We start from the raw sequence: 26,032 nt of genomic DNA, 5'->3' as shown, positions 1-26,032 counted from the left end.
TCCTCCCTCTTTAATTTGGTGGTGGATGTGTTTGGGCAGACTGGTCGACAAGGCAAAGGAGTAGGACCTTGTAGGGGTTGGGAAGCAGATAGAGAGAGGGTGAAAATTTCTCATATTCAGTTTGGGGATGAAACATTGTTTTTTTTTATGAAGAATGAGATCATATGAGATTTATGACTAAGATTTTACACTATGTCTATGAGATGTAAGGGTTAAAGATCAATTTGAAAAAAAATGCTTTATTGGTATCAATCCGAAGGAGAGGATGTGGACAGGTTAGCATATGAAATTGGTTGTGGGAAGGAGTCTGGGCCCATAAGATATTCAGGGGTTCTTTTGGGCTGGAATATTTTGAAGGTTTTTTTTTTTTGGAGCCAATCTTTTTTAAGAGGACTAAGAAGTTGGCAAGTTGGAAAAAAGCTTTCTTATCTAGAGGTAGAAGATTGACTTTGATTTCAGCGGCGTTGAATCCGTTGCCAATATATTTCATATCACTTCTTAAGGTGTCCCGAGGCGTAATGGAAGCCATAGAGAAGATTATGAAAGATTTTTTCTAGAATGGAGCAGATGAGGATCGCCATGTCACTGGGTGGCTTGGGATAAAGTTTGTAAACCAAAGGAGCAATGGGGTTGGGTATTTGTAATATTTGTTTGAGGAACAAGACTTTACTAGGGAAATGGTGGTGGAGATTTTCTAGTGAACAGGAGCCATTATGGAAGAAGATTGTGGTTGGCGGACAAAAAATTCAAATTTCCCACATACAATTCGCTGACGATACCTTGTTCTTCACACAATCGAAGCAGCAATTACTGGTATTGGTGGACATTCTCAAAAAATTCGGCCTTCACTCGGGATTGAGGATAAATTGGGATAAAAGTGAGTTGCTGGATTTGAACAGATCGGTTGAGGAAGCTACTGAACTTGCAGGAATCATTGGCTGTAAATCGGGAACTTGGCCGATTAAATATTTGGGAATTCCCTTGGGAGGGAACCCGAGGACTATGGGATTTTGGGACCCGGTACTCTCAAAGATGTCCAAAAAATTGGCGAGTTGGAAAAAATCTTTTCTTTCAAGGGGGGGTCGGCTAACCTTGATTAAAGCGGTTTTGTGTGCTATGCCTTCATATTTCATGTCACTGTTCATAGTGCCTAACACAGTAGCTATTAAGATGGAAAAAATCATGAGGAATTTTCTTTGGGATGGAGCGGATGGTGGAAAACAATGCCATGTCGTGGGGTGGAAGCAAGTTTGTAAACCAAGGGATAGAGGAGGATTGGGAATGGGTAAGATTTGTTTGAGAAACAAAGCGCTTCTTGGGAAATGGTGGTGGCGAGGGTCGGTGGAAAGAGGCACATTATGGAAAAAGGTAATTGTTAGTCTATATGGCCTTCATGAGAATGGTTGGGACTTGGGGTTAGCGGAAAATACAACGTTCAGAAGTCCTTGGAAGTGCATTTCCCGTTCTTTCCCGGCTTTTCAACACTTGGTTAGGGGAGTTTTCAGGGAAGGAAATATCATTCGCTTTTGGGAGGACGTGTGGGTGGGGGACATCCCTTTTAGTGTTAGATTCCCATCTCTATTTCTTGTGTCTGTTCATACCAATAAACCGATTGTTTTCTTCATAGGGGAGCTGTCGGCCGGTACCAATTCGGTATCCTCTTGGGATATTAGATTTAGAAGAAACTTGAGTGAGTTGGAAATTGGGGAATTTATAGATCTTATGGGTATTCTTCAGTCAGTTAGAATTCAGCGAGGTGTTGGGGATTATAGGAGGTGGGTGGGGGAGTCTTCGGGTTTGTTTTCTGTTTGCTCTTTCTATAACTCTTTCTTCACACTTGCGAGGCCTTTGCCCTTTTCTTTTACTCGATATATCTGGGAAGTACCTGTACCTTCAAAGGTACAAGTGTTTTCGTGGATAGTGGCGCTGGAAAAACTGCAAACTTGTGACTCGATGCAACGTAGATGGCCTGGCTGCTACCTGCGGCCGAATTGGTGCTGTCTTTGTAGGGATAATGAAGAGGAACAGGACCACCTACTTCTACACTGCTCATTCTCCCACAGTATATGGCTGCTTGTGATCAATGAACTGGGTTTCATGTGGTCATTTCCGCAGAAGGCAAAAGATATGTTCTACTACGAACCGGGTTGGAGTGCTGGGAGAAAACATTTGAAATTCTGGTACATGATTGTTCATTGCGTTTTTTGGACAATTTGGAAGGAAAGAAACTCAAGAATTTTTGAAGAAAAATCGGAACAAATTCCTCAAGTGTGGGAAAAGATAAAATTCTCGGTTGCTACTTGGACGACTGTGCTCAAAGATTATAAAGACCTCCGAATAGCGGATTTGGTTAGGGATTGGAATTATGTATTGATGTCATAATTTTAAGTTTTGCTCTACTTTATTTAAGCTTGCGGATTGCTTATCCGTTATGTAATTTTTATTAAATTTTCAATAAAATTTTGTTTCCTCTCAAAAAAAAAAAAAAAAGATTGTGGTTAGCGAATATGGGACACAAATTAACAGGTGAGACACGAGTATTGCAAGAAGTGTTACCTTCAGAAGTTCATGGATATCTCCAGAATCTATCTATCTTTTCTTCGGTCAGTGAGATCGGTGGTCAATGGAGAGATAATATTAGGTTTTGGGAAGATAGGTGGTGGGCGAATTTTTCTTCTCAGGATCTTTACCTATCTTTACTCCAGATTTTTACGGTGGTCCATCATTATCCTATTCCTTACTTTGCACATTTCAATTCTTCATCCACCCTTTCTACTATTTCTTAAAATTTTTATTTTCGGCGGGATGTCAAGGATGAGGAGACAAGTGAGTTAGGTTCTTTGATCGAGTCTTTAGATAGGGTCAGATTGATCGAAGGTGCAAAAGACAAGAGGGAATGGGTTTGGGATTCTTTAGAGTAATCTTCAATAAAATTTTCGTCGAGTCTTTTTTTCAGATTATAATTATCTTTTTTTGCTCTTTATAAAGCAATTTGGAAAGCTCTATCCCATCCATGGTGCAAGTATTCGTATTAAGGATTGCAATACTTGGGAAATTACCATTGTCTGAGATGTTGCAAAAAAAGTTTCCTTCTTGTTTTCTTCGTCCAAATTGGTGTGTCATGTCGGCAAGAGGTGGAGACTCATGGCCATTCGATCATCCATTGTCCATTTTCACGTTGTCTTTGGTTTAGAGCTTTGGTAGAGTTTGGCTTGATTTGGGTATCTCCGAGATCAATATGAGATTTATTCGAGGCGGATCTCGGATGGGATATGGGGAGGAGCGACATAATTTTTTGGAATATGATGGATAACTGTTTGAGCTAGTCCGTGTGGAAGATCAAGAAGACTCGATTGATGAGTGATGAGACAAGATTTAATTCAAGGTTTCATGCTGGTTTTCGGGGATTGTATAGTTCAAATCGTTCTCGTTATCAGATTTATATAAGAATCGAGGTCTAGTATTATGTTAATCTATTTTGACTATGAATCTCACTTCGTTTGTGCAGATCTCTGGTTCGCTTTCTTTAAATTTTTTATTAATCAATATAATGTCGTTTCTTGTCAAAAAAATATATTTAGCATTATTTTATTTTCTTTTTAGATAGGATTTGAAATTTGACAATTACCGGTGTTCTAAAACTTGGGCTAAGAGGCGTTGGGCGCCGCCCGACCACGCTAAAAATGGGCTTGGCAGCATGGGCGCCTAGACGGTCCTAAGCGTTAAGAGTTTTTTGGGGAAATTTTTTTTGGCTTTTAATTTTTAAACATAATTAAACCATGACATAAGAAAAAATTATAGGTTTCTATTTTTAATTTTTTGGGATTGAAAGCCCAATTAAAATCACTATTTGTTGGCTTGCGCTTGTCCTAACACGTTACTCTCATCTTCTGTCTACTTACTTCTGCACTCATAAGATAATCAAACTAGATCTTAAAGGTAATTTTTTTCTTTATTTTGATCCTGACCACCTTAAGCAGAAGAAGCAGGAGGAACGAGAACCAAGTGTCAATTGGATTTTAACAAAGCTTGGGTTGAATTTTATTTTAAGAATCATTACATGTCTCTTGATACCGTGAAATCCGTATAACGTTGCCTAGTCCTCGCCTGGGTGGTCTAGGCTCTAGGTCGAACATGTTTGGAAAAATCAGATATGAAATTATCTTACATCATAAAGCTATCCATGGTGACTTTGCTTTCTAACTAATTCGATCAAATTGGATGGTCCTAAATCTTGTTGGTCTCAAATTATGGAGACGCATGTTGCTGGAAGAAGGAAGAAGGCATATGTGACAGGAAGGAAAGGTCTTGTATTATTGAGTCGGGGCAACTAGTCATATGACTAGTAACCTCTTGATACTCAATATTCTAATGTTTTCAACTATTATTTCAATTAAGTTTCCCTTTTCAGGGGTTGGGAACATCGTATTTCTCCGACACACTGTGTCCTCTGTTTTACTTTCACTCATCTCTCTTATAGTCTTCTTTCCATTTGGAAAATTATTAAAAATATGGTGTTTGGTATGATTATAACACCTCGATCTCTTTGTACATCATGTCTTGGAATATGGTGGTTATGGCTCGCTGATATGTAGCTCCTTAACCTAAATGACATAACTTTGTTAGAAAAGTGCCCCTTAGGCGTTTGGAATGCAGTCTTCGTGGCATCCTCAGGGCTCGTTACTTCACTTTTGCTCATCCCAAAAAATCTATTTGATCAATAGTGGTATTTCTCTTTCCAAAGCTCGATCAATATCCACTTTATGAGAGAGAATCTAATAGGATTATTTTGTGTATCACCTTACAGTGACCAAAATACCCTCAATATGTTAATATGATTACTTAATTATATAATAAATAATAAATAAATGATAGAAAATAAATTAATAGTAATAACAATAATAATAAGAAATAATTTAATAGTAGTAACAACAAAAATAGTAATATTGATGATGAAAACCATATCAAATAATAAGAAAAAAGACATTAATATTAAATCTATTGATGACGAATAATAAGACTAGCAATATTAATAATAACAAGTAAATTAATAAAATAATAAGAACAATGAGAAACGAATCAATAATAATAGAATAACTGTATTGGTAATAATAATAATAAATAACAGGAATAATAAATAAATGATAAATATATTTATTATTGTTATTCTTTTTAATACTATTATTTCTTCTAAATAGACTCCGCTATTTTTTTTTAAATGTGTACAATTATATTTTCTCAAATAAACATTCATTTTATAATTTTTAATTAAACCTAATTTTCTCGATTTTTCATATTGTTATTCTTTTTAATAGTATTATTTCTTCTAAATAGACTCCGCTATTTTTTTAAATGTGTACAATTATATTTTCTCAAATAAACATTCATTTTATAATTTTTAATTAAACCTAATTTTCTCGATTTTTCATTTAACCATAATTTATCATTTTCTAATCAGTAGCGAACTATAGTATAAAAACAAAGAATATCGAGAATTTGACTTTAATTTTATATTTAAGTATAGAGGGTAAAATAGTAATAATGCATCATCATCATTGGAGCTTACAAGCTATTACCCAGTCAAGCTGAGATTCTGGCAGGATAGAGGTTCCTTACTTCAGAGTGCAGAGCAGCTAGTTGGTATTGACTCTTGTTCCCAGTTGGCCATTTTGTACTGCACTGTTCAGTTCTGCATTTGATATTTTTGCGCGAGCTTGAGGGGAGAGTTAGTGTGTACACGTTGCAAAATGTTCTTTATTATATTTCATTTAATTTCTGCATAGAATTTGATGTATTAGAATCAGGATAATAGTGTTTTTGATTGATTCTAATATATTGTATAAATTCCCTTTTCTACATCAAGTTGTATGTACTTCGTATAAATACCTCATTGATATATGTAAAAATAATGTAGCCAATTTATCAATTAAAGAAACTGTTATGTTTCTGGTGACTGTTTATGTAACTGTAATGCCTTAACACCCTCTGTATTTCATCCTAATAATCAATATTCATTTATTTGGAACAGGTGGGTTTGTTACATGCTGTGATGTCAAATAAGGAATATAGTATAATCCTTGATTGTTTCTACACGAACTTGTGTGAACAACCAAGGCTTCCCCTTAGTTTTCGTCGCAACAAGTCTGCTACAAAAGATACAATCAAGCTACTAGCGGATAAGGTGAACATGAACAGTCAGGTCCTTCTATCGCGCACAGTTACTATAATAGCTGTTGAACTTGACTATGCATTGCTAGAACTGTGCAATGGGGCTGATGAGGAATCGCCTTTGGCTCATGTTATTGTGAGTATGATGTGTTTCTGTACATATGTGTTTGTTCTGTTTCTTTTTGTATGGCAACTTACTCTCTATCCTTTTTTTATGGCAGCTGGAGGGCCTTTGGGTTTCTTACCGGATGACGTCTTTATCGGAAGCTGACCTCTACATTACTATCCCTAAGTTCTCAATTTTAGATATTCGTCCCAATACGAAGCCTGAAATGCATCTGTTGCTTGGCTCATGCTCTGACTTCACAAAGCAGATGTCTCCAGAACGCATGGTCGACTTACCAATTTCAATCATGTTTTTGATGGATGGAAGATGGCGACTGTCTTCCCAGTCGTTTGTAGTACGGGTGCAGCAGCCTCGCATACTTGTAGTTCCAGATTTTCTTATAGCTGTATGCGAGTTTTTTGTGCCAGCCTTGGGGACTATAACTGGCAGGGATGAATTAATGGATCCCAAGAATGACCCAATTTTTAAAAACAACAGCATAGTCTTATCTGCTCCTCTATATAAACAAAGTGAAGATATCGTGCAATTATCTCCCATTAGGCAACTTGTGGCAGACGCTGTTGGTGTTGATGAATATGTATATGATGGTTGTGGTAAAACAATCTGTCTTAGTTATGAGAAGGAAGTGAAAGAGCTCCATAATCCTATCATCATCATCGGGAGGGGTAAAAGATTGAGGTTTATGAATGTGAAATTCGAGGTACCATTATATTTCACCCCTCTTTCAATTGTCAGTTCTTTATTATAATTTAATGTTTTTTAGGCATATGTAATAATTTATCGTCGAACGAAATTTTTATGCAAAACAGCTTCTCGATATTCATGTTCTCTTCTAGTTGTATTCCTTTATGCAACGTACAAAATTTTTATTGGAGTAAGATTGATGTTTTTCACCTATTATGATTTTTGAGTGCTTATCCTTCACATGGACTACTTTCTTGCTCATTCCTTTGGGGACCATTCCCAAATGTTTGGCTATGTTGAAGTACCTTTGATCTTGGCATATCCAACCAATTTTTCGATCTGATTTTTGGTTCTTTATTTGCATGTTCTGAAGAATGGCTCTCTTATGAGGAGATATACATATTTGAGCAATGATAGCTGTTATTCAATGTCCCCAGAAGATGGAGTTGAAATTTCTTTCCTGGACAATAATTCTCATCGAAACAGTAGAGACTTGGATCACTTTGAAGAGTTACCAGTTAGCTCACTTGCTTCCACTTCTGCTCAACATGAATCAAGTAGAATGCCAGGTTTCAGTTTCGAAGCTCAGGTTAAATGTCTTACTTTTTGTTGACCTTTTGCACCGGTACTGACTCTATGTTCTGTTCACTTGATGATGGCTAGGATATATCATCTCTTTTTAATATGAATTTCTTTTTTTATAGAGTACATATCAACTTCAAATTATCATCCTTCTTTTGGGAACCTTGTTTCGTATCCTAATTTTTGGAGAACTAGATTTGAGTAATTGCTTGAATTGAGCACACACAAACTCTCTTCCTTCCCCTCCCTCCTGGCCTGCATTTTTACATGATTGATGTCAGAGATCATAGAATAATTTCATTGTATTATTTTCCAATAGCTACATGGTATTTATACAACATACAAAGCTATTTAAAATGAAAACCCTAGATCTTAATCCTAGCAATCATCTCACTTAAGGAAACCAAATATATACCTATATCAATTAAAGATTTCCAAGATATTATTTATACAATCTTCCAACATAATAGCAATATCATCTGTTTTAACAATCCCCTTAAGTTGGCAAGTAGACATCTTCCATTCCAGCATGGAAACAATCTTTTGCAATACTATACTCCGGAGTCCTTTCGTAAGCACATCAGCAAGTTGGCTATTCGAATGAAAAAATGGAGTACAAATCAATCCATTATCTAGCTTCTCCTTTATGAACTGTCTATCCACTTCAACATACTTTGTTTTGTCATGTAGAACCGGATCATGAGCAATATTTATGGAATATTTATTGTCGTAAAATAATCTTATCGCTCGTTCTTTTTTAATTTTCAAGTCATCCAAAATTATCTTGATCCATAAAAGTTCACATATTGCTATTGGCTAAACTCGGTTCGATCGAGCCACAACAACTTGCTTCTTGCTTCTCCATGTCACTAGATTGCCTCATAGAAAAGTTCAATATCCTGAAGTTGATCTTTTATCAACAAGAGAACCTGCTTAATCAGTGTTAGTACCCTATAGACTGCCTGTAGGTGTACTTCTTTGGGATCATGCATAAATTGACTTATAACCCCCACAATGTATGCAATATCCGGTGTTTTATATTAGAAAGATAGATAAGCATACCAACCGGCCTTTGACACCTCTCTTTGTCGACCATGGGTCCATCATTGCCATCACCAAGTTTGTAGGTAGCATCAATTGGTGTAGGGGCTGATTTGCAAGCTAGCATTCCAGTTTTAGTTAGTAGGTCCGTGACATACTTTTGTTGTAAGATAAAGGTCCCTTTCTTGGAATGAGCTGCTTCTGTTCCAAGAAAATACTTCAATCTCCCAAGTTCTTTCATCGCAAACTCTTTGCCAAATGGCTCCTCAAAGCTTACTTTTCCTTCTCATTATTTCCAGTCACGATTATATCATCCACATGTATCAATAAGATTGTGACTCCCCCTGAGTCGGAATGTTTAAAGAACAAAGTATGGTCTCCTTGGCTTTGTCTGTATCCATAAACAACCATTGCTTAGGTGAACCTCCGAAACCAGATCCTTGGTGATTGATTGAGGCCATGTAGTGCCTTCTTTAATATGCAAACTTTAGATCCTACAAAATCTTTATCGAATCCTAGAGGGGAACATCCATGTATATTTCATCTTCTAGGCCGCCGTTAAGGAATGGATTCTTTACATCAAACTGCTCTAAATTCTAGTTAAAGTTGGTTGCTAAAGACAATAGGATTTAGAATGTATTCATCTTGGCAACTGGACTGAATGTCTCTTGATAATGAAGACCGTAGGTTTGTGTATACTTTGCAACAAATCTGGCCTCGTACCTCTCCAGTGAGCCATCAGATTTGTACTTTATTATAAGCACCCATTTGCAACCCACAACCTTCTTTCCTGATGGGTGATAAATAGTTTCCCATGTTTTGTTCTATTCCAACGTCAGCATTTCAATTTTCAGAACTATCCAATTCTCATTAGATAATACCTCAAATAAAGTATTATGAACGTGAATGCTGTTTAAATTTACTAGAAAAGCTCTATGTGACAGAGATTTTGAAAACTTACAAAATTGGCTATTGGATAAAGAGATTTTTAGTGCATTCCCTTGTTCCTTTTCGAGCAGCAATAGGCAAATAATAACAAAATATAACATTTCTGGACGTACCTCATTTTCAAAATTATATTTGGATTCTTGAATTTGCTCATGGGCAGCTTCGGGCATTTTTCTTCTTGAGTATACATGGTCAAATTGCTTGCTGTTAGGAGACTTATTCGAAGAGTGACTCGGCTCTACAGAGGCTGGAAGGAAAGGAGTTGGGGCTGCCAGAGTGGCTGAAGGTAACTCAAGTAAGAAGGAACCTCTATCCTTATCTTCGAGAACGGGTACTGCTTCCTCGTGAAGATATGGTTGGGTAAAGTATGATTCATCTTCATCAAAAGTAACGTCCGTAGAACAGACAATTTTTTGGTAGGAGGATGAAACACTTGTAGCCTTTTTGGGTTGATGAATACCGAACAAAGATACACTTAAGATCTATAAATAATTTTCCATTGTTATGAACAAATGCACTGCAATCAAAACTTTTCGGGTTGAGGTCAGAATTCTTGTCAAGGTAAAGGGAAAAATTCAGACCATACCTGTATTGTACTTCCTAAAACCTAACGTTTTTGAGGGAGGCGGTTTATGATGTATTTCGTTGTTAGTACGGCTTCTTCCCAATAATTTTTTGGAACATTTTTACGGAAAAGAAGAGCTCGAGCTGTAGATAGTAAATTACCATTTCCTCTCCGCCACTACGTTTTGTTGTGGGGTATAGGTTCAAGATGATTCATGGATAATTATCTCCTTTTCAAAATAGGGAGACAAGGTGTGACTGAAATATTCTTTTGAGTTATCGGATCTAAATTTTTTAATTTTTTCTCCAAATTGATTCTAGATCATAGAATGAAAATTTTGGAACACGGTACTGACATCGAACTTATTTTTGAGAAGAAATATCCATGAAATCTGAGTGCAATCATCAATAAATGAGACAAACCATCGAGGTCCATATATATTAGGAGTAATCGAGGGCCCCAAACATCACTATAAATTAGATAAAAAAGAGTTGCACATCTCTTATTGTTTATTGGAAAGTTTACAGGTTTATGTTTTGCCAACTTACAAACATCACAATGAAGACGTTCATTTCCTAACCCCACAAACAACAACGGAAACATAGATTTTAAAACTCCAAAAGATGGATGACGTAATCGAAAATGGTGAAGCCAAATGCTGTCCTTATTTGAAGATGACAAAAAAGACGAAGACACTTATTCCTAACGTTGTTGTAGTCGCCAATATCCTCAAGAAAATATAGCCCGTTTTCTTCCCTATCAAGTCCAATCTTCCTCCCCGAATCCTAGTCCAGAAATACAAAATGACATGGATAAAAAAGCACATTACATTTCAAGTCAGAGGTATGCTTTTTGATAGATATTAAGCTGGTGGATAAATTGGCACGCGAAGAACATCGTGAAGGGTAATTGTGGCTCTGATTTGGATATTGCCTATCCCAACAACATTGGTAAGAAAACCATCAGCAATTGTTATCTTTCGGTTTCTTGGACAAGGTGAGTAATAATTGTATTAAGTGAGGAATAAGTCATTTTCCATGGCTCCTGAATCGACAATCCACAAATTTCTAACAGCAATATCTGAGGCATTTAATCCTAGAGAGATAAGAGACTTACCTGAATGGACTAAGGAACAAATACCACTGTTCTTCTATTCATTTTCAAGGAGTTTTCGAAGTTTCTCGACCTTTTCTTTATTGAATTCATTCAGTCTTGGGTCACCTTCATGGCTTGGGCTGGGTAACAATAAAGTTGGCTTGGTTTATGTTTTTGGTCTGTCCCCATCATTCATTGCCGTCCTTATCTGTGCCATTAATTTCCGGCACCTGTCCTTAGTATGTCCAGTCTTCCTACAATAAATGCACCATAAATCTTTCTTACTCTTTCGGCCTTCAACTTTGATATTTCTACCCTTCCATACTCCTTAACTTGACGTTGTTCTGGGTTCTTCGCGATCATCACCGACCCCTCTGAATTTTGAGGCTCAAGCATCACACTTCTCCGACTTTCTTCAGCCTGAATCAAAGAGATTGTTTCTTCCAAAGATGGTATCTCATCTTTTCCTTTAATTTGGACCCTTAGTTATCGAATTCTGTGTTCAATCCCGCCGAGAAATCATAAACTCTGTCCTTATCAATGAATTGTTTTAGAGTTGAGGCATCTTCTGGACAGTTCATCACAATGACCTGATAGTGATCAAGTTCCTGTCAAAGATTTTGAAGTTTGTCGGCGTACTCAGTAATCGGTTTACTTTCTTGAAAGCCAATTAGGGTTAGGACTATATTTCTTAAACTAAACCTCATTGGTTCAATTCCTTAATTTTTTTTTTGAGTATATTCCTTATTTTGTTTTATTCCATCAATTCAGTGTTAAAATAAATTGTGGTTGTAAACATTTGGTGAATAAGCTATTTATAATATTGAAGTGATAGAGAATGAGATAATTGCTGTATGAGTAGTCCGAGGTTTGTAAGATAAATGAATAAATTTGAATAATTTATTATTAAAGATTTTTCTCATAATTCTTTATTCATAAAGTGAAAGGATATTGTTGTGAGCACACTTAAAAGTAATAAATTTATTCACTCTGATCGCTTAATAATATAATTTAGATATTTAAACTGCACCTCCACTACAATGAGTGGGAGGATGCTATGGAGACTATTTACGACAAAATAGAAGGTAGAAATATGTGCCTTCATTCCCATCCGACCCGAAAAGTTTGGAAACTCAATATTATCGCAAAAAAGGGTCTCTAACAAGAGGGGTTGGGGATTTTTTGTGCAGTCCGCATTCCAAGAACAGGATGCGCTTTTGTAATTTCCAAACATGATGCGTTTTTGCACTTCTAAATTGCCTGACATGATAACAAACAATGTTTAATATCTCCACCATTTTGGTAAAAGAGTTTAAATTTGTTTTGTTTCTTTTTAATTCGTCAATTCTCTTTAATAGTTGGACACCGCTTTTCTTTACCACGAGCATGTGTAATCTCACTTGGTTAATTTCTTACTCTTGATAGGTGGTTTCTCCTGAATTTACCTTTTATGACAGCGGTAAATCATCCCTAGATGATTCCGCACTTGGCGAAAAGCTTCTACGTGCGAAAACAGATTTTAGCTTCATGTAAGTCGTGGCTTCTTTTTACTTAGTGTTTTTTTTTCTTTATGTGGAACTTAAAAGTTTATGGTGGACAATTTCTATTGAATCGATTCACCAGTATCTCTCTTCTTTTTTTGTTCGAGTGATTTGGAATTTACTTTTTGAATTGGATATAGAATTTTATATATGTACTATGTACATAAGGGTGTTGGTTTTGCTCTATAGAAGTTCTCTTTTACTGTGAACCTCTCCTGCAATTAATTCTAAAATCATTGAAACAAGAATTCTCATATGGATTCTCATCATGTTCATAAAAACACAATCCGACTCAAATGAAGGTAATTTTTTGAGGTGGTTTCAATCAGTTAGGATGTACATTTGTGGGAGTAGAAAGATCGGATATCTCACTGGTGAAACCAAAGCACCTACAAAAAACATGTGTTCCCCCACTGCCAAAGAGCTTTGGTATAATATCTATTGGATGTATTCTGATATTGGCAACCAGTCACAGATTTATGAGTTGCAGTTGCGTCTTGGAGAGATTCAGTGAGGGGGAATAGTGTGACGAGATATTTCAATAGCCTGAAAGGCATATGGCAAGACTTGAATTTGTTCATCAACGATTTTGAATGGAAAAGTGTTGAAGATTATAACCAGCATCGAAAGATGGTGGAGAATAACAAAATTTATAATTTTTTTGGCAGGATTGAATGTTGAATAATTGACAATCTGTAATGAACTGAATAAATAATATATGATTAAGTAGCTAGTATTAATTGTGGGCGGTGGTCTATTTTGATGACCGACATGTAGCATCAGTTAAATTTACTATACAACCTATTTGACCAAACGTTCCATGGGGTGGTCAATTTGGGATATCAATGCTAGGGGTAGTAGACTAAATGAAGAGTATGATACTTGTGCTCAGGAGAACATAAACAATTTATTGGAGGGAGTAGTTCCTGTTATGAACCAAAGCCACCCAAGCCCAACGGGCCCAAGCCTAGTGGGCACAGTTAATAAAGAAAATAAAAAGGCTAAGATTATATTTGTATATTCTAGAAAAAAAGGGAGAAAACACGTGAGGGAGGATATAACATGTATGCAGGGGGGGGGGGGGGGGGGGTAGTTAGTGATGATGCATTGATATTTGTTTTCTTGTTGAGGGAGTTACTAGCTTATCTTGCTAGGAAGAAATCTTGAGGGTGTACAGATTCACTTTCTTAATTGAGCATAATCTACATTTTTGTTTTATTATTCTTCATCATATGTTGAATTGAGTTACATTCTTGCAAGACGTAACAATTCCACATTGATTTTGTTTTATAATATTTACCCAAGGTAGCTGAAACTAATGATATTTCCATGCTTTAGTTTGAGGTAAGTGTTGGTGGAGATATAATTCCAGCACAAAGATGTATGGTCCTAAAGTTGTCAGACACAATTAGAGTCTTGCTGATAATGTTAGGGTTTCATATTTGTTTTTTGTTATAGATTTAAATATCTCTGCCTGTAAAGATTCTTTATCTTTGTGGTCAACGTGTCAAGTAAATTCCACAAGTAAATACCAATCAAATTTTAAGAAACAGTCCTCTTGATTTCCATTTTTTCATCATCATCATAATAGTTATCATTCATTTGTGTTCAATAGGTATGCATCTAAAGAAGATGATCGATGGATAAGAGGTCTTTTCAAGGATCTGACTGTGGAGGCTGGTTCAGGTCTTGTTGTTCTCGATCCGGTGGATATTTCTGGCGGATATACCTCCGTGAAAGATAAAACGAACATATCACTCATGTCTACGGATATATATGCACATCTTTCACTGGGTGTTATTTCCCTTTTGCTTAATCTGCAAACTCAGTTATCTACAACAATGCTATTTGGAAATGCTGACCCCCTGTCCCCATGTTCGAATTTTGATCGAATCTGGGTGTCACCTAAAGGTATTTGTTATCTTCTATAGTTTCATTAGTTTGGTCTTCCACACCCCCCCCCCCACCCCCACAAACAAATGGACATTGTTTATGTTTTGATTCCCGCTCCTCTATTAATAGAGTTCAATTAAACTTGGGCAATTTGTGTACCAATTTGTTGTAGAAAATGGGCGTCTCAGCAATTTCACATTTTGGAGGCCTAGAGCTCCATCCAACTATGTTGTTCTGGGAGATTGTGTGACATCAAGGTAACTGTAGAATACAAATGCATTCTTACCTCTGACTTCATTAGCTCACGATTTCTTATTGGAAACGTTTTAGAACAATTTGTTGCATTGTTCTTCCTCGTGCTCTTTAGTGTAACTTATTAACCAAAGTGATGCATATTTTAGTCTCTGTTTATGATTCTTCTGATGTTGGTGAGCACAGTGGACTTTCCGCTGCATAATAAAGATTCTTTTTCATTTGCAAGTGTTTTTCTTTGACTTATTACTTGTGGGTATTGCTTTTCTCTTTAGATATGCTAATTTATGCACTGGTAGTTTTATTTTCATGCATTTTCAGGCCAAATCCTCCTTCACAATCAGTCTTCTCTGTGAGCAATACATATGGTCGAGTAAGGAAGCCCCTTGGTTTTAAGCTCATTGGGTTCTTTTCTTGCATTGGAGGACGAGAGAACAAAGGAGTCTGTTCAAACATTGATAGTGATTGTTCTCTTTGGCTTCCCATTGCACCTACTGGCTACTTGGCACTAGGGTGTGTTGCTCATATCGGAAGTCAACCACCTCCAAATCACATTGTTCACTGTCTTCGTTCTGATTTGGTGACGTCTGCCATGTATTTAGAGTGTATACTCAATACTTCTAGTAATCTTTCATTTGAATATGGATTTAGTATATGGCGTTTGGACAACTGCATAGGATCATTTTATGTGCAGCCATCTATTGACTACCCTTCCAAAGAGTGTTGCTTTGACCTAAATCATATTCTTCTTTTGAACTCAAGCCAGCGTCAGTCTTTATCAAGTCAATCCGTTTTGGATATGAGTACTGAACTGAAAAATGAATGCCCTAAGACTAGTAATGAGAGTGCAACATCTTCTGGTTGGGATGTTTTAAGGTCGATTTCTAAAGCAACCTCATGTTGTATGTCAATCCCAAGCTTTGAGAGAATCTGGTGGGACAGAGGTGGTGATCTTCGCCGGTCATTTTCAATATGGAGACCCATACCTCGTTCTGGATATGCTGTTTTGGGTGACTGCATTACAGATGGGTTGGAATCTTCCCTGGTTTCTTGTTTGTGTAATTTTTTCAATAAATGTTTTGTACTGTTTTATTGCTATTTTTCATCGTGTAACTTGTCCTAATTTTTCACAGCATGGAACCTCCTCCACTGGGCATCATTTTCAAGGCTAATGACCCTGAAATTTCTGCGAAACCTGTCCAATTTACAAAAGTTGCACATATTGGGAAGAAAGGTCTGGAAGAAGCTTTTTTCTGGTATCCCATTGCCCCCCCTGGTTATGCTTCCTTGGGATGTGTAGTAACCCGACAAGATGAAGCACCTTGCGTGGAATCTTTTTGCTGCCCAAGGATGGATTTAGTTAGCCAAGCTAACATTGCTGAGATACCAATCTCAAGATCTTCAAATTTGAAATCATCTCAGTGCTGGAGTATTTGGAAAGTTGAGAATCAGGTCAAATTAATAAAAGGCGTTAAATTTGATTATTTGTCACTGCATTTTGGTCACCTTGTATTTGTATAGATGAGTATCAAGTTTATTTAAACTTTACTTCCTTGTTTATTTAGGCATGTACATTCCTTGCTCGTTCAGACCTTAAAAAGCCATCAAGCAGACTAGCATTTTCTATTGGAGACTTAGTGAAGCCAAAGACAAGGGACAACATAGCAGCAGAGATGAAATTAAGATGCTTTTCTCTGACAGTTTTGGACAGCTTGGGTGGAATGGTTAACACCTTATTGGAAAATATTCCCCTCCACTATGACTAATACTTTTTATTGTTGATTTTATGTTTATGTTTTCTGTGTTTCCTTTACAGATGACTCCACTTTTTGATGCAACAATTACCAACATCAAGTTAGCAACACATGGTCGACTTGAGGCATTGAACGCTGTGTTGATTTCTTCTTTTGCAGCATCAACGTTTAATATTCATTTAGAATCTTGGGAACCACTTATTGAGCCTTTTGATGGGATACTCAAGTAAGAAATTTAGGTCTCCACCACTTTAATATGTCTTATGATATAGTTGACATTATGATTGATTCAACTCTTTTCCCGTTGGAAGGCTTGAAACATATGATACCAATTTACCCCAACTGTCAAGAGTAGGTAAACGAATGCGAATTGCCGCCACCAGCATTCTGAATATAAATCTGAGTGCAGCGAACATGGATACCGTAGCACAAGCCATGGATTCATGGAGTAAGCTCAGGGAACTTGAAGAGAAAGCTTTCATGCTAATGCAGGTTAAAGAGAATCTTTATCTTTTCTATAAATGCACTCCAGATTCTTATCTTGTTTTGTTCCTCCTCACAACTTATAAGTTTCCACAGGAAGCTACAAGTCCTGATGCACCTGACAAAAAATCTACTCACCTGGCATTGGATGAAGATGAATTTCAGACTGTGATAGTGGAAAATAATCTTGGGTGTGATATATACCTGAAAAAAAATGAGCATAATTTTGATACTGTCAGCTCGCTGCCTCATGGTGATTGTATCTCCTTGAGGGTCCCACCTCCAAGGTATTCTGACAGGTTAAATGTTGCGGATGAATCAAGGGAACCTCGATGTTATGTTGGAATTCATATTGTTGAAGCAAAGGTTATTATCCATTTTCTAATTGTCCATTTTTATCACTGTTTCACTTCAGGGTAATGTAAAATACTGTTTAATTTTTCATTTTTTTTCTATGTACCATGTAGGGTTTACCTCTTGTTGATGATGGAAATAGTCACAAATTTTTCTGTGCCTTGCGATTGCTTGTCGAGAATCAGGATGCAAATCAGCAAAAGCTTTTTCCTCAGAGTGCGAGAACAAGATGTGTTAAGCCATCAACTTCTAGGGCGAACGATTTGGATGAAGGCACAGCTAAGTGGAATGAACTCTTCATTTTTGAAGTTCCTCGGAAGGTATGCAATGCTGAAAACCCTGCCACTAACTCCCACTCCTGAAAGAAATTATAGAAACCAAACATTCCAACATGCACTCAGTAACTGAAAAATGAAGAAAGAAGGATGCAGTTTGTGAATGGGGGATAGCCATCAATTGAAATGGGATGGTAATATATATAAAACATATGCATATGTAAACAGATAAATAAGTAATCTTGTTATATCTATGCAAGCAAAACAAGGGTTTTAACATGTAACAGTAACAACAGGCCCAATCTTTGCTAATAACCAAATATAATCTATATATAATATATAAAAGGAAAAAAATACAAATAATAACACAACATATTTATTGGAATGATTTTCTCCTAATTACTTAATTATTGGGATTTTAGGTGGATTTCTCACACTCCCTGTGAAGTTGGTGAATGAATGTCGTGCATTCCCATCATGCTAACATTGGACTCAATTATCATCTTCAATAATTCCAATTGTGTCCTAATTACATAATTATGGGGATTTGAAGTCGATTTTCCATACTCTCTTTGAAGTTGGTGAATGAATTTTGTACATTCCCATCTTGCTAACATTTGGCTCAATTTCAATCTTCAATAAAGTAGACTTGCTATCACTATGTTTGGCTCAATTTCAATCTTCAATAAAGTAGACTTGCTATCACTATGAAGTTTCATGGGCCACAGGATCTAATATCCTTGAAAAATCTTTCTATCCAAATTGATTCACGCATCCATTCAGGAATAGCTCTGTATTTAGCGTCAACACTACTTTTCCAAGCTACACTTTGCTCTTACTTTTCTGTGTGAGTATATTTCTCTCGACTTTCTATTAGTAGCCAGTAGTTGACTTTGTATTTTCGACTTATTCTATCCAATCTACATCAAAAATCCTTCGACATATTTGTTTTAAGTCCTCATAAACAACAGATTTCTATCAGAGAACCTTTTAAGTATCAAAGAATCTAATGTACCGCTCCTAAGTGCTTTTATTGAGAGAATGCGTAAACAGTTCAACAATAATTACATATATGTGATATCAGGCTTAGTAAGTGACAAGTATATCAACTTGCCCGATGGACTCTCTAATACATTTCTCCGTCCACCGGAGGGTCATCATGTGGGGCCCCGGGTCCGACATCTAATATTAATAATTATAAATGTAACAAACCAAACGATTTAGTAAAACACATAATCTGTGGTTCACAACTCGACATAAACATCGTCAAAATAATTTAAAGGTCTCAAATGTTTGAAATATTAGTTTTAACATGTCAAAATAACTAGTGAGCCAAAGTAATCCAAACACCATCAAATAGCTCCTAAGACCCGAGAATCCCAATCTAACTCGCATCTCCTTGCCTGGAGCTGGACTCTGGCATTCCAAGCCTCGCCTCACCTACCTTCAAAGTTCAAGCAAATGAAAACAAGAGGTAACCGATGTGCCGGTGAGTATACACCCAATATGGTACAAACAATAACATATGAGAATTAAAATGACAACTAGTTCATATAAAATCTATAAAGATGCAACATAATGCGATGCATGATCAGAAGTTGTGGCCTATCAATAAATCTCAAGATCAAGTGAATCATCTGATCATAGGATACCCAAAAGAAGAGAATCCCCAACAACATCCACCGACTCATCCGCTCGGGGTGGGTTGCTCTGTTCTACAATCCCAGGACTATAGTGCACCTATAGAGAGTGTTCAGGCCATAGCAGCGACCTCCGCGTACACCATGCCAACTCAAATATAGCCCCATACGTCCAACAAATCAATAAATCAAGGCGACTTCCGCCATATCAAATATGAAAAAGTGGATCAATATGCAATGTAATTATGCAAATCAATATCATCATCTCAATATCACAATAAACTAATCTCAAGACAACAATTATCATCAAATCACGATTAATTCATCGAGCTATAGAATTTTCAGTTTGAAATAAAAATGATACTTTTACTTCGTATGTTACTGACCTAACATACCTTTCAAATATTACCAAAAGGAGATCGAAATGTGTAGTTGAGAAGTCTTGAACCTCTGAAGTCTACCATAACTCAAGAATTCGGATCATTTATCAAAACAGACTAGTTTTTGTATAAAATTCATAATTAATTCAATATTGTTTCGAATCAAGATCCCGCAAATTGGATATGCAAGAAAACTCAAAACCCAACAATTATTCTTCACAAATTTTTTTCAAATAAAGTGATTTACCCAGTCGTTCATAATCTGAAACATCCAACATAATTCCCACGAATTCTGCGTCAATACATTTCTGGCACATTTTAGTATTTTGAGCATAACTTCCTCAATATCCAATGGAATCAAGCGAATTTGGTATCATTTCGAAGACAAGACAATGTTCTATAACTTTCATTGGAACATCAAATCCATGAATCACAAATAATAAATCCCAGAATTCAAATAAACAGAAGACATGTACACAAATCCGCACTAACTCGGAATTCCATACCAAGTTTTAGTAAAAATCACGTATCTCTTTCAATTCTTCCTAGAATTGAGTGATTCAAGAATCAAATCGAAGCTAACTCGACGATCTACAAGTTTGACGAAGGACCCTAACTCCAAAATCCAAACACAGCTATCCCATATACACGAAATACAAGTGTAAAAACTGTTCTTTGCACTAAACAAGAAACCATTCTCATATCATGTTTAAATTCAAACCAACTCAAATACAACATCTTCAAAATATTAATATCTCAAATATAAATTCTCAATTTCAACCTATTTCCAAACTTGATTAAAATTGGGAAATACTTACATCATCTTGAAGCCCGTGATGAGAGGATCATAAATCTACTTTCATTTCATATTTTTTCTTGAGTGAATCACCCAAAAAATGAGAAATAAGTTCGAAAATGGAGAGGAGATGGATGAGGGTTTGCGTGAAGGAGGAGGAAAATGATTGGTGGAGATGAAGGTGGGCTTACATATTGATTTTTCGCGTCTGTAGCACCTCAGCACCACTTTACAGCGCCTCAACACCACAATTGCCGCAGCTCGAACGCCTATAGTAGCGCCTCTGCGCTTGAACAATAACTTTTTAAAATAACTTTTAAAATAACAGTAACTCATGAACAATAACTTTTTTAATTTTTTTTTTAAAATTCAGGCATTACACATCCTCTTTGATCTTCTGCATCTAATTTATTTCTAGTTGAGTATACACCAACCTACTCATCTTATACTGTTCAATTCTACCATTTGATTTATATTTGACGGTAAATATCCATCGACAACCATTTTGAGTTTGAAGATTAGAATTCTCAATAATAACAGAGAGTACCAGTCGTGACCTTGAACTTTGTTCATTCATAAGAGTTCCAGTCGTATGACGTTCAGATCCTCTCCAGATCTAGAAAGACATTTACAATTCATGGATCCAAGAGCAAATATGGATTCACACCATGAGCTATATCTGAACTCCTTAATATTCTGAAGCGGGATGATGACAAGTTTACATTTACGTTGAAGGCGTATATGGTTGAACTATATCAAGATGCTTTCATAGATCTTCTACAGCCAAAGAATGCAAAGCGCTTGAAATTGGACTTCAAGAAAGACTCAAAGGGAATGGTTGTTGTAGAAAATATGACAGGTGTACCCATTTCAACATATATAATAAATTAAGAAGTATTATTGAGAGAGGATTTGAACGACGTCATATGACTGAGACTCTTGTTAATGATCAGAGTTCAAGGTCACATCAGGTTGTTTGTACTATTATTGAGAGTACTAATCTTCAAACTCAATATGGTAATATGATCCCTACAAAATATGGGATAAAATATTCAATATATAACTAAATAATCTGCAAGATTTATATTTCCATAATGCAAGATTAAATCAAATCACACTAATATCAACACAATCTCACAGATTCAAATAGAGTTCAACTTGGTTACTAGTGCTGATGATTCTCATAATCAATTCCATATTTGTGGGCATAACCCTAGCCACTAACCTCACGGAATTAAACATTAAGGTAAATATGCCCTTGCACCAACTAATTTCTTATGTCTACCCATTTTGACCTTATGCCATGTATCATTGTTTCCGATACTTGCATTTCGTTCATAACTGTAGTTGAGTGCATGGGATCCTTTAAGGCTTCCAGGATAACTTGTGGGATCTTTTCTCCAATTGATTTTGTCACATATGCTTGATATTCCTTTCACAACTTGTGATAAGATAATTTTTTCTGCAAGCAACGGAAATGTTCAAATCTACTATTATATCAGTATCATTTTGTATCTTGTATGGTGAGGATCTCTCTAGTTATAATTGGTTTTACATCAAACTCTAGGTCTCCTTTATATTGTCGTTACAGACCTCAAATCCTCTGCTGCACAAAGTACACTATATTTCCTACACCAATTGAATTTTGACTGAGGTCAAAATTTATTATAATTAGTTATTTACTTAGCCTTTAAAATTTTGCTAATTTTTAGGGATTGTAAAATATTTATTCCATTCTCTAATCATGGAAAAGTTTATTCAACATATTCTTTTGATATATATATTTTTTTATATATTTTTCATCTATTTTTTTAAAACATGTATTGGACTATGTTGAATAAATATATTTTAAAGATAACATATTTCTTTATAATCTTTATGGGACTGTTTACAGATTATTAAATGAATAATAATTTGATATTAAGTTAAAAACTAATCTTGTTCAATATGTATAAATTAAGAGTTTCATTATTACTTTGATTTAAAAAAATATTAGAATAAATTTTGAAACAAAAAAATGAAGGGATATTTTTGTATACATCTTTTTTAAAAACTTTTTTTTAAGGTTTAAAACTTTAACATTTTCAACATAAACCATTTGAAATTTTTTAAAAGACTAACTTTTGATAACAAAATATATTGAATAAATATATTTAAAAATATCATAAATATTTAAATCTTTTGTAACTACTTTCACATAATTAAAACATAAGTAATTATTCACATGAACTTGAGGATTTTCTTGATAAAGTTTCATTAATATTTTGATTCCAAGAGTATCAGAATAAAATAATTTGAACAAAATAATATAGGAACCCTTCATTAGATATATTTTTATAGAAAAGTTAACATAAAAGTTTTCTAGTTTCAAAAAACTAGCTTTTGATTAAAAAAACGAAAGTATTGAATAAATACATTTTAAATATTAACTTAAATATTAAAATCTTTATGGGTCTATTTTCGAATTATTAAACAAGTAATGTAATCTTAGTTAGTCTATAAACATATTCGATATATAAAACATTTTCTGGATAAAGTTTCATCATCATTTGATTCCAGAAATGCTAAAATAATTTTTTTAACCAAAATAATGAAGGCACTTTGTTGGAGAATGAAAACAAATATTCACAATTCCTACAAATTAGCAAAATTTTAAAGGCCAGATAAATAATTAATTAGATAAAAAAAATTGGCATGTTTTGTTGCAGTGCCCTAGGATAGGACATTGGAAATATATTTTGAGACTCGAAGAATGTGACACCTATAGAAACACAGGGAAATAACAAATATAGCTTTTTGAGTGGGAAAGTAAATACAGTTGAAGTCTTTTAAATCAAGTTTCTATGGGTAGGAGTGGTATTATGAATGAACACGGTGCAACCAAATATTTTTGGTTGTAGGGTGTGTAGTACGTTTAGGTTCCGAAGGTATTTATGTATGGAGTTTAGAGGAGTTCCGAACCCAAATTTTTTTAGGGAAGTTGGTTTATAGGTAGGTTGTGCTGAGGATTGATTCACCACAATAAACATTTGGTACATGACTTGTGATCGTAAGGGATCAGGCAACTTCAAGAAGGCGTTACAAGATAATCCTTAAGCTCATGTGCAAAATTCTTCCTCCCATTATAAATTATCTGCACGTCCTTATTGCAGGGAGTGGCTAAATTGGAAGTGGAAGTGACAAACCTTGCTGCAAAAGCCGGAAAAGGTGCTAACACTGATCTTACCCCCCCGCCCCCGCATGCACACTAATACAGAGTACCTGGTTCACTTTGATCATTTTCTTTCAGCATTTAAAGGTGCATTACAACATAGTACTGACGTCAACATATTGTTGCATGTATGTATAGTGCAAAAGGACCCAAGCCTCTACGTGTTGAAATGTTGTGTTTATGTTTTCTAATATTTATAATTGTTTTCTTTTTTGGAGCATTGAGGGAGGGGATTTTGGAGGGTTGAACCCTCGACCTTTCTCATCCGAGAAAGTTTTATACTGTTTGGTCAAATGGCCTTTTGGCTGATGCTTATGATTCTAATATGGGGATAATTTGACCTGGCGCACCGCTTTGCTGCATTTGGAAGATACGTGTCATTCTCATGTTTGATTTTTTTCTTTTATTTATCTAACATTTCGATTCGATTAATTATTAGGTGAGGTTGTAGGTGCATGTTCCTTCTCCATCGAGCATGGTTCAAGCATGTTGAAAAAGATAGCTTCACTTGAAAAGCTCTATCAAACATTGGATGTGGATCCCTTGAAAAGTAGAGTATGTGTAATTAGGGATTAATTATGTCTTTTTGACACATATGATTGAAATTTCTGTTCTTTTGATGTTATGCCGCTGATGTTATAATTTTCAGGGGCACACTGATGAAGTGCATCCTCGTGGTTGCCTATTCATTTCCACTTCTTACATTGAGAAGAGCATGGTTTCTGACTTCGAAAGTGGTCGAGGAGATGGAAAAGGTGCTGGTGCTGACGTGGGTTTCTGGGTTTCAGTTGGTCCAGAAGGTCCATGGGATGGTTTTCGCTCGTTACTTCCACTATCAGTGAATACCAAGAAATTGAAAGATGATTTTGTGGCTTTAGAAGTTTCTATGAAAAATGGCAAGAAGCATGCACTCTTCAGAAGTCTTGCGACTGTAACAAATGATTCAGACATCAAATTAAATATCTCAACATGCCCTGTTTCGATGATTCATGGCCAGGAAGCCACTTCCACATTACTCAGTAATAACTGTGTTATTGAAGAGGTTTTTGAAAATGAAAAATATCATCCGGTCTCTGGTTGGTGTAACAATGAATCTGGTTCACGAGATGAGGATCCAGGACATTGGAGTACCAGAGACTTCTCATATTCATCCAAAGTGAGTATTTCTTCAAATATTTAGAGTACATTTATCGTAATTTTAACATCTATGAGATTTTACAATTGTACCCATTTAAATTTTCAAATATTTAGAATACATTTATCTTGGTTTTAACATCTATGAGATTTTACAATTGTACCCATTTAAATTCCTTGAAGGAATTTTTTGAACCTCCTCTCCCACCTGGATGGATGTGGGCATCATCATGGACTGTTGATAAATCTCACTTTGTTGATGCTAATGGCTGGGCTTGTGGTCCTGACTATCAAAGTGTAAAATGGCCCCCAAATTCTTCCAAATCAGGAACCAAATCAACTCGTGATGCAGTTCGTCGAAGACGCTGGACCCGCACAAGGCAACAAGTTGATGAGTGTGTTGCAATGTCTATAACAGATAAAAACTATCTTGACACTATCATAAATCCTGGTCGCTCTACGGTTTTACCGTGGGGAAGCATGTCTAAGGATTCTACTCAATGTCTACGAATCCGTCCATCCGGTGATCATTCTCAAATTTGTTATGCTTGGGGACGTCCAGTTTCCGTGGAGAAGGATCCATTATCTGTTGATCCGGGGATACTTTCTCGTCAAAATACCTTGAAGCAAGGGAGTAAGACTCCTATTTCTCCACTTAGTTTGAATAAGTTGGAGAAGATGGATCTTCTTTGGTGTTGCCCTGGTTCTAATGGTTGGCTATTTTGGCTCACCATTGGTACAGACACATCAATTCTTCATACAGATCTTAATACCCCCGTTTATGATTGGAAAATATCCATCAGCTCTCCATTGAAGTTGGAGAACAGACTTCCGTGTGCTGCAGAATTCAAAATCTGGGAAAGAATGAAAGATGGTAAAAACATAGAACGACATCATGGCTATGTATCATCACGTGAAACTGTTCACATATATTCTGCTGATATTCGAAATCCTATATATGTCATGTTAGTTGTTCAAGGTGGTTGGGCTATGGATAAGGTAAAATTGTCAGTTTGAGTATGCATGAGAAGTACATGCATGTTTTGTATAAAAATGTGCATGGAAATAGTTATTTCAAATAAATTTTAATTATTTCATCCTTTTTTTGG

The 26,032-nt window shown here is 35.8% G+C and overlaps 1 protein-coding gene across 1 annotated transcript in view; it reads left to right on the top strand.

Moving 5' to 3' along the window:
- Nucleotides 1-26,032, top strand: part of LOC140830806 (uncharacterized) — a 95,902-nt gene that overhangs the window by 50,311 nt on the left and 19,559 nt on the right. The window contains 17 exon segments of the mRNA XM_073194296.1: nucleotides 6,029-6,304; nucleotides 6,390-6,995; nucleotides 7,353-7,568; nucleotides 12,636-12,739; nucleotides 14,367-14,662; nucleotides 14,817-14,901; nucleotides 15,218-15,925; nucleotides 16,030-16,348; nucleotides 16,462-16,620; nucleotides 16,713-16,876; nucleotides 16,962-17,142; nucleotides 17,230-17,499; nucleotides 17,601-17,807; nucleotides 23,731-23,785; nucleotides 24,229-24,344; nucleotides 24,439-24,945; nucleotides 25,107-25,922. Coding sequence (XP_073050397.1) covers nucleotides 6,029-6,304; nucleotides 6,390-6,995; nucleotides 7,353-7,568; nucleotides 12,636-12,739; nucleotides 14,367-14,662; nucleotides 14,817-14,901; nucleotides 15,218-15,925; nucleotides 16,030-16,348; nucleotides 16,462-16,620; nucleotides 16,713-16,876; nucleotides 16,962-17,142; nucleotides 17,230-17,499; nucleotides 17,601-17,807; nucleotides 23,731-23,785; nucleotides 24,229-24,344; nucleotides 24,439-24,945; nucleotides 25,107-25,922 — 5,085 coding nt within the window.

This window comes from Primulina eburnea, chromosome 4, assembly GCF_022965805.1.
Source record: "Primulina eburnea isolate SZY01 chromosome 4, ASM2296580v1, whole genome shotgun sequence".
In the NCBI taxonomy this organism is placed as follows: domain Eukaryota; kingdom Viridiplantae; phylum Streptophyta; class Magnoliopsida; order Lamiales; family Gesneriaceae; genus Primulina; species Primulina eburnea.
The sequence above is the reverse complement of the archived record's forward strand: the minus strand, read 5'-3'. Positions and strand labels throughout refer to the sequence as shown.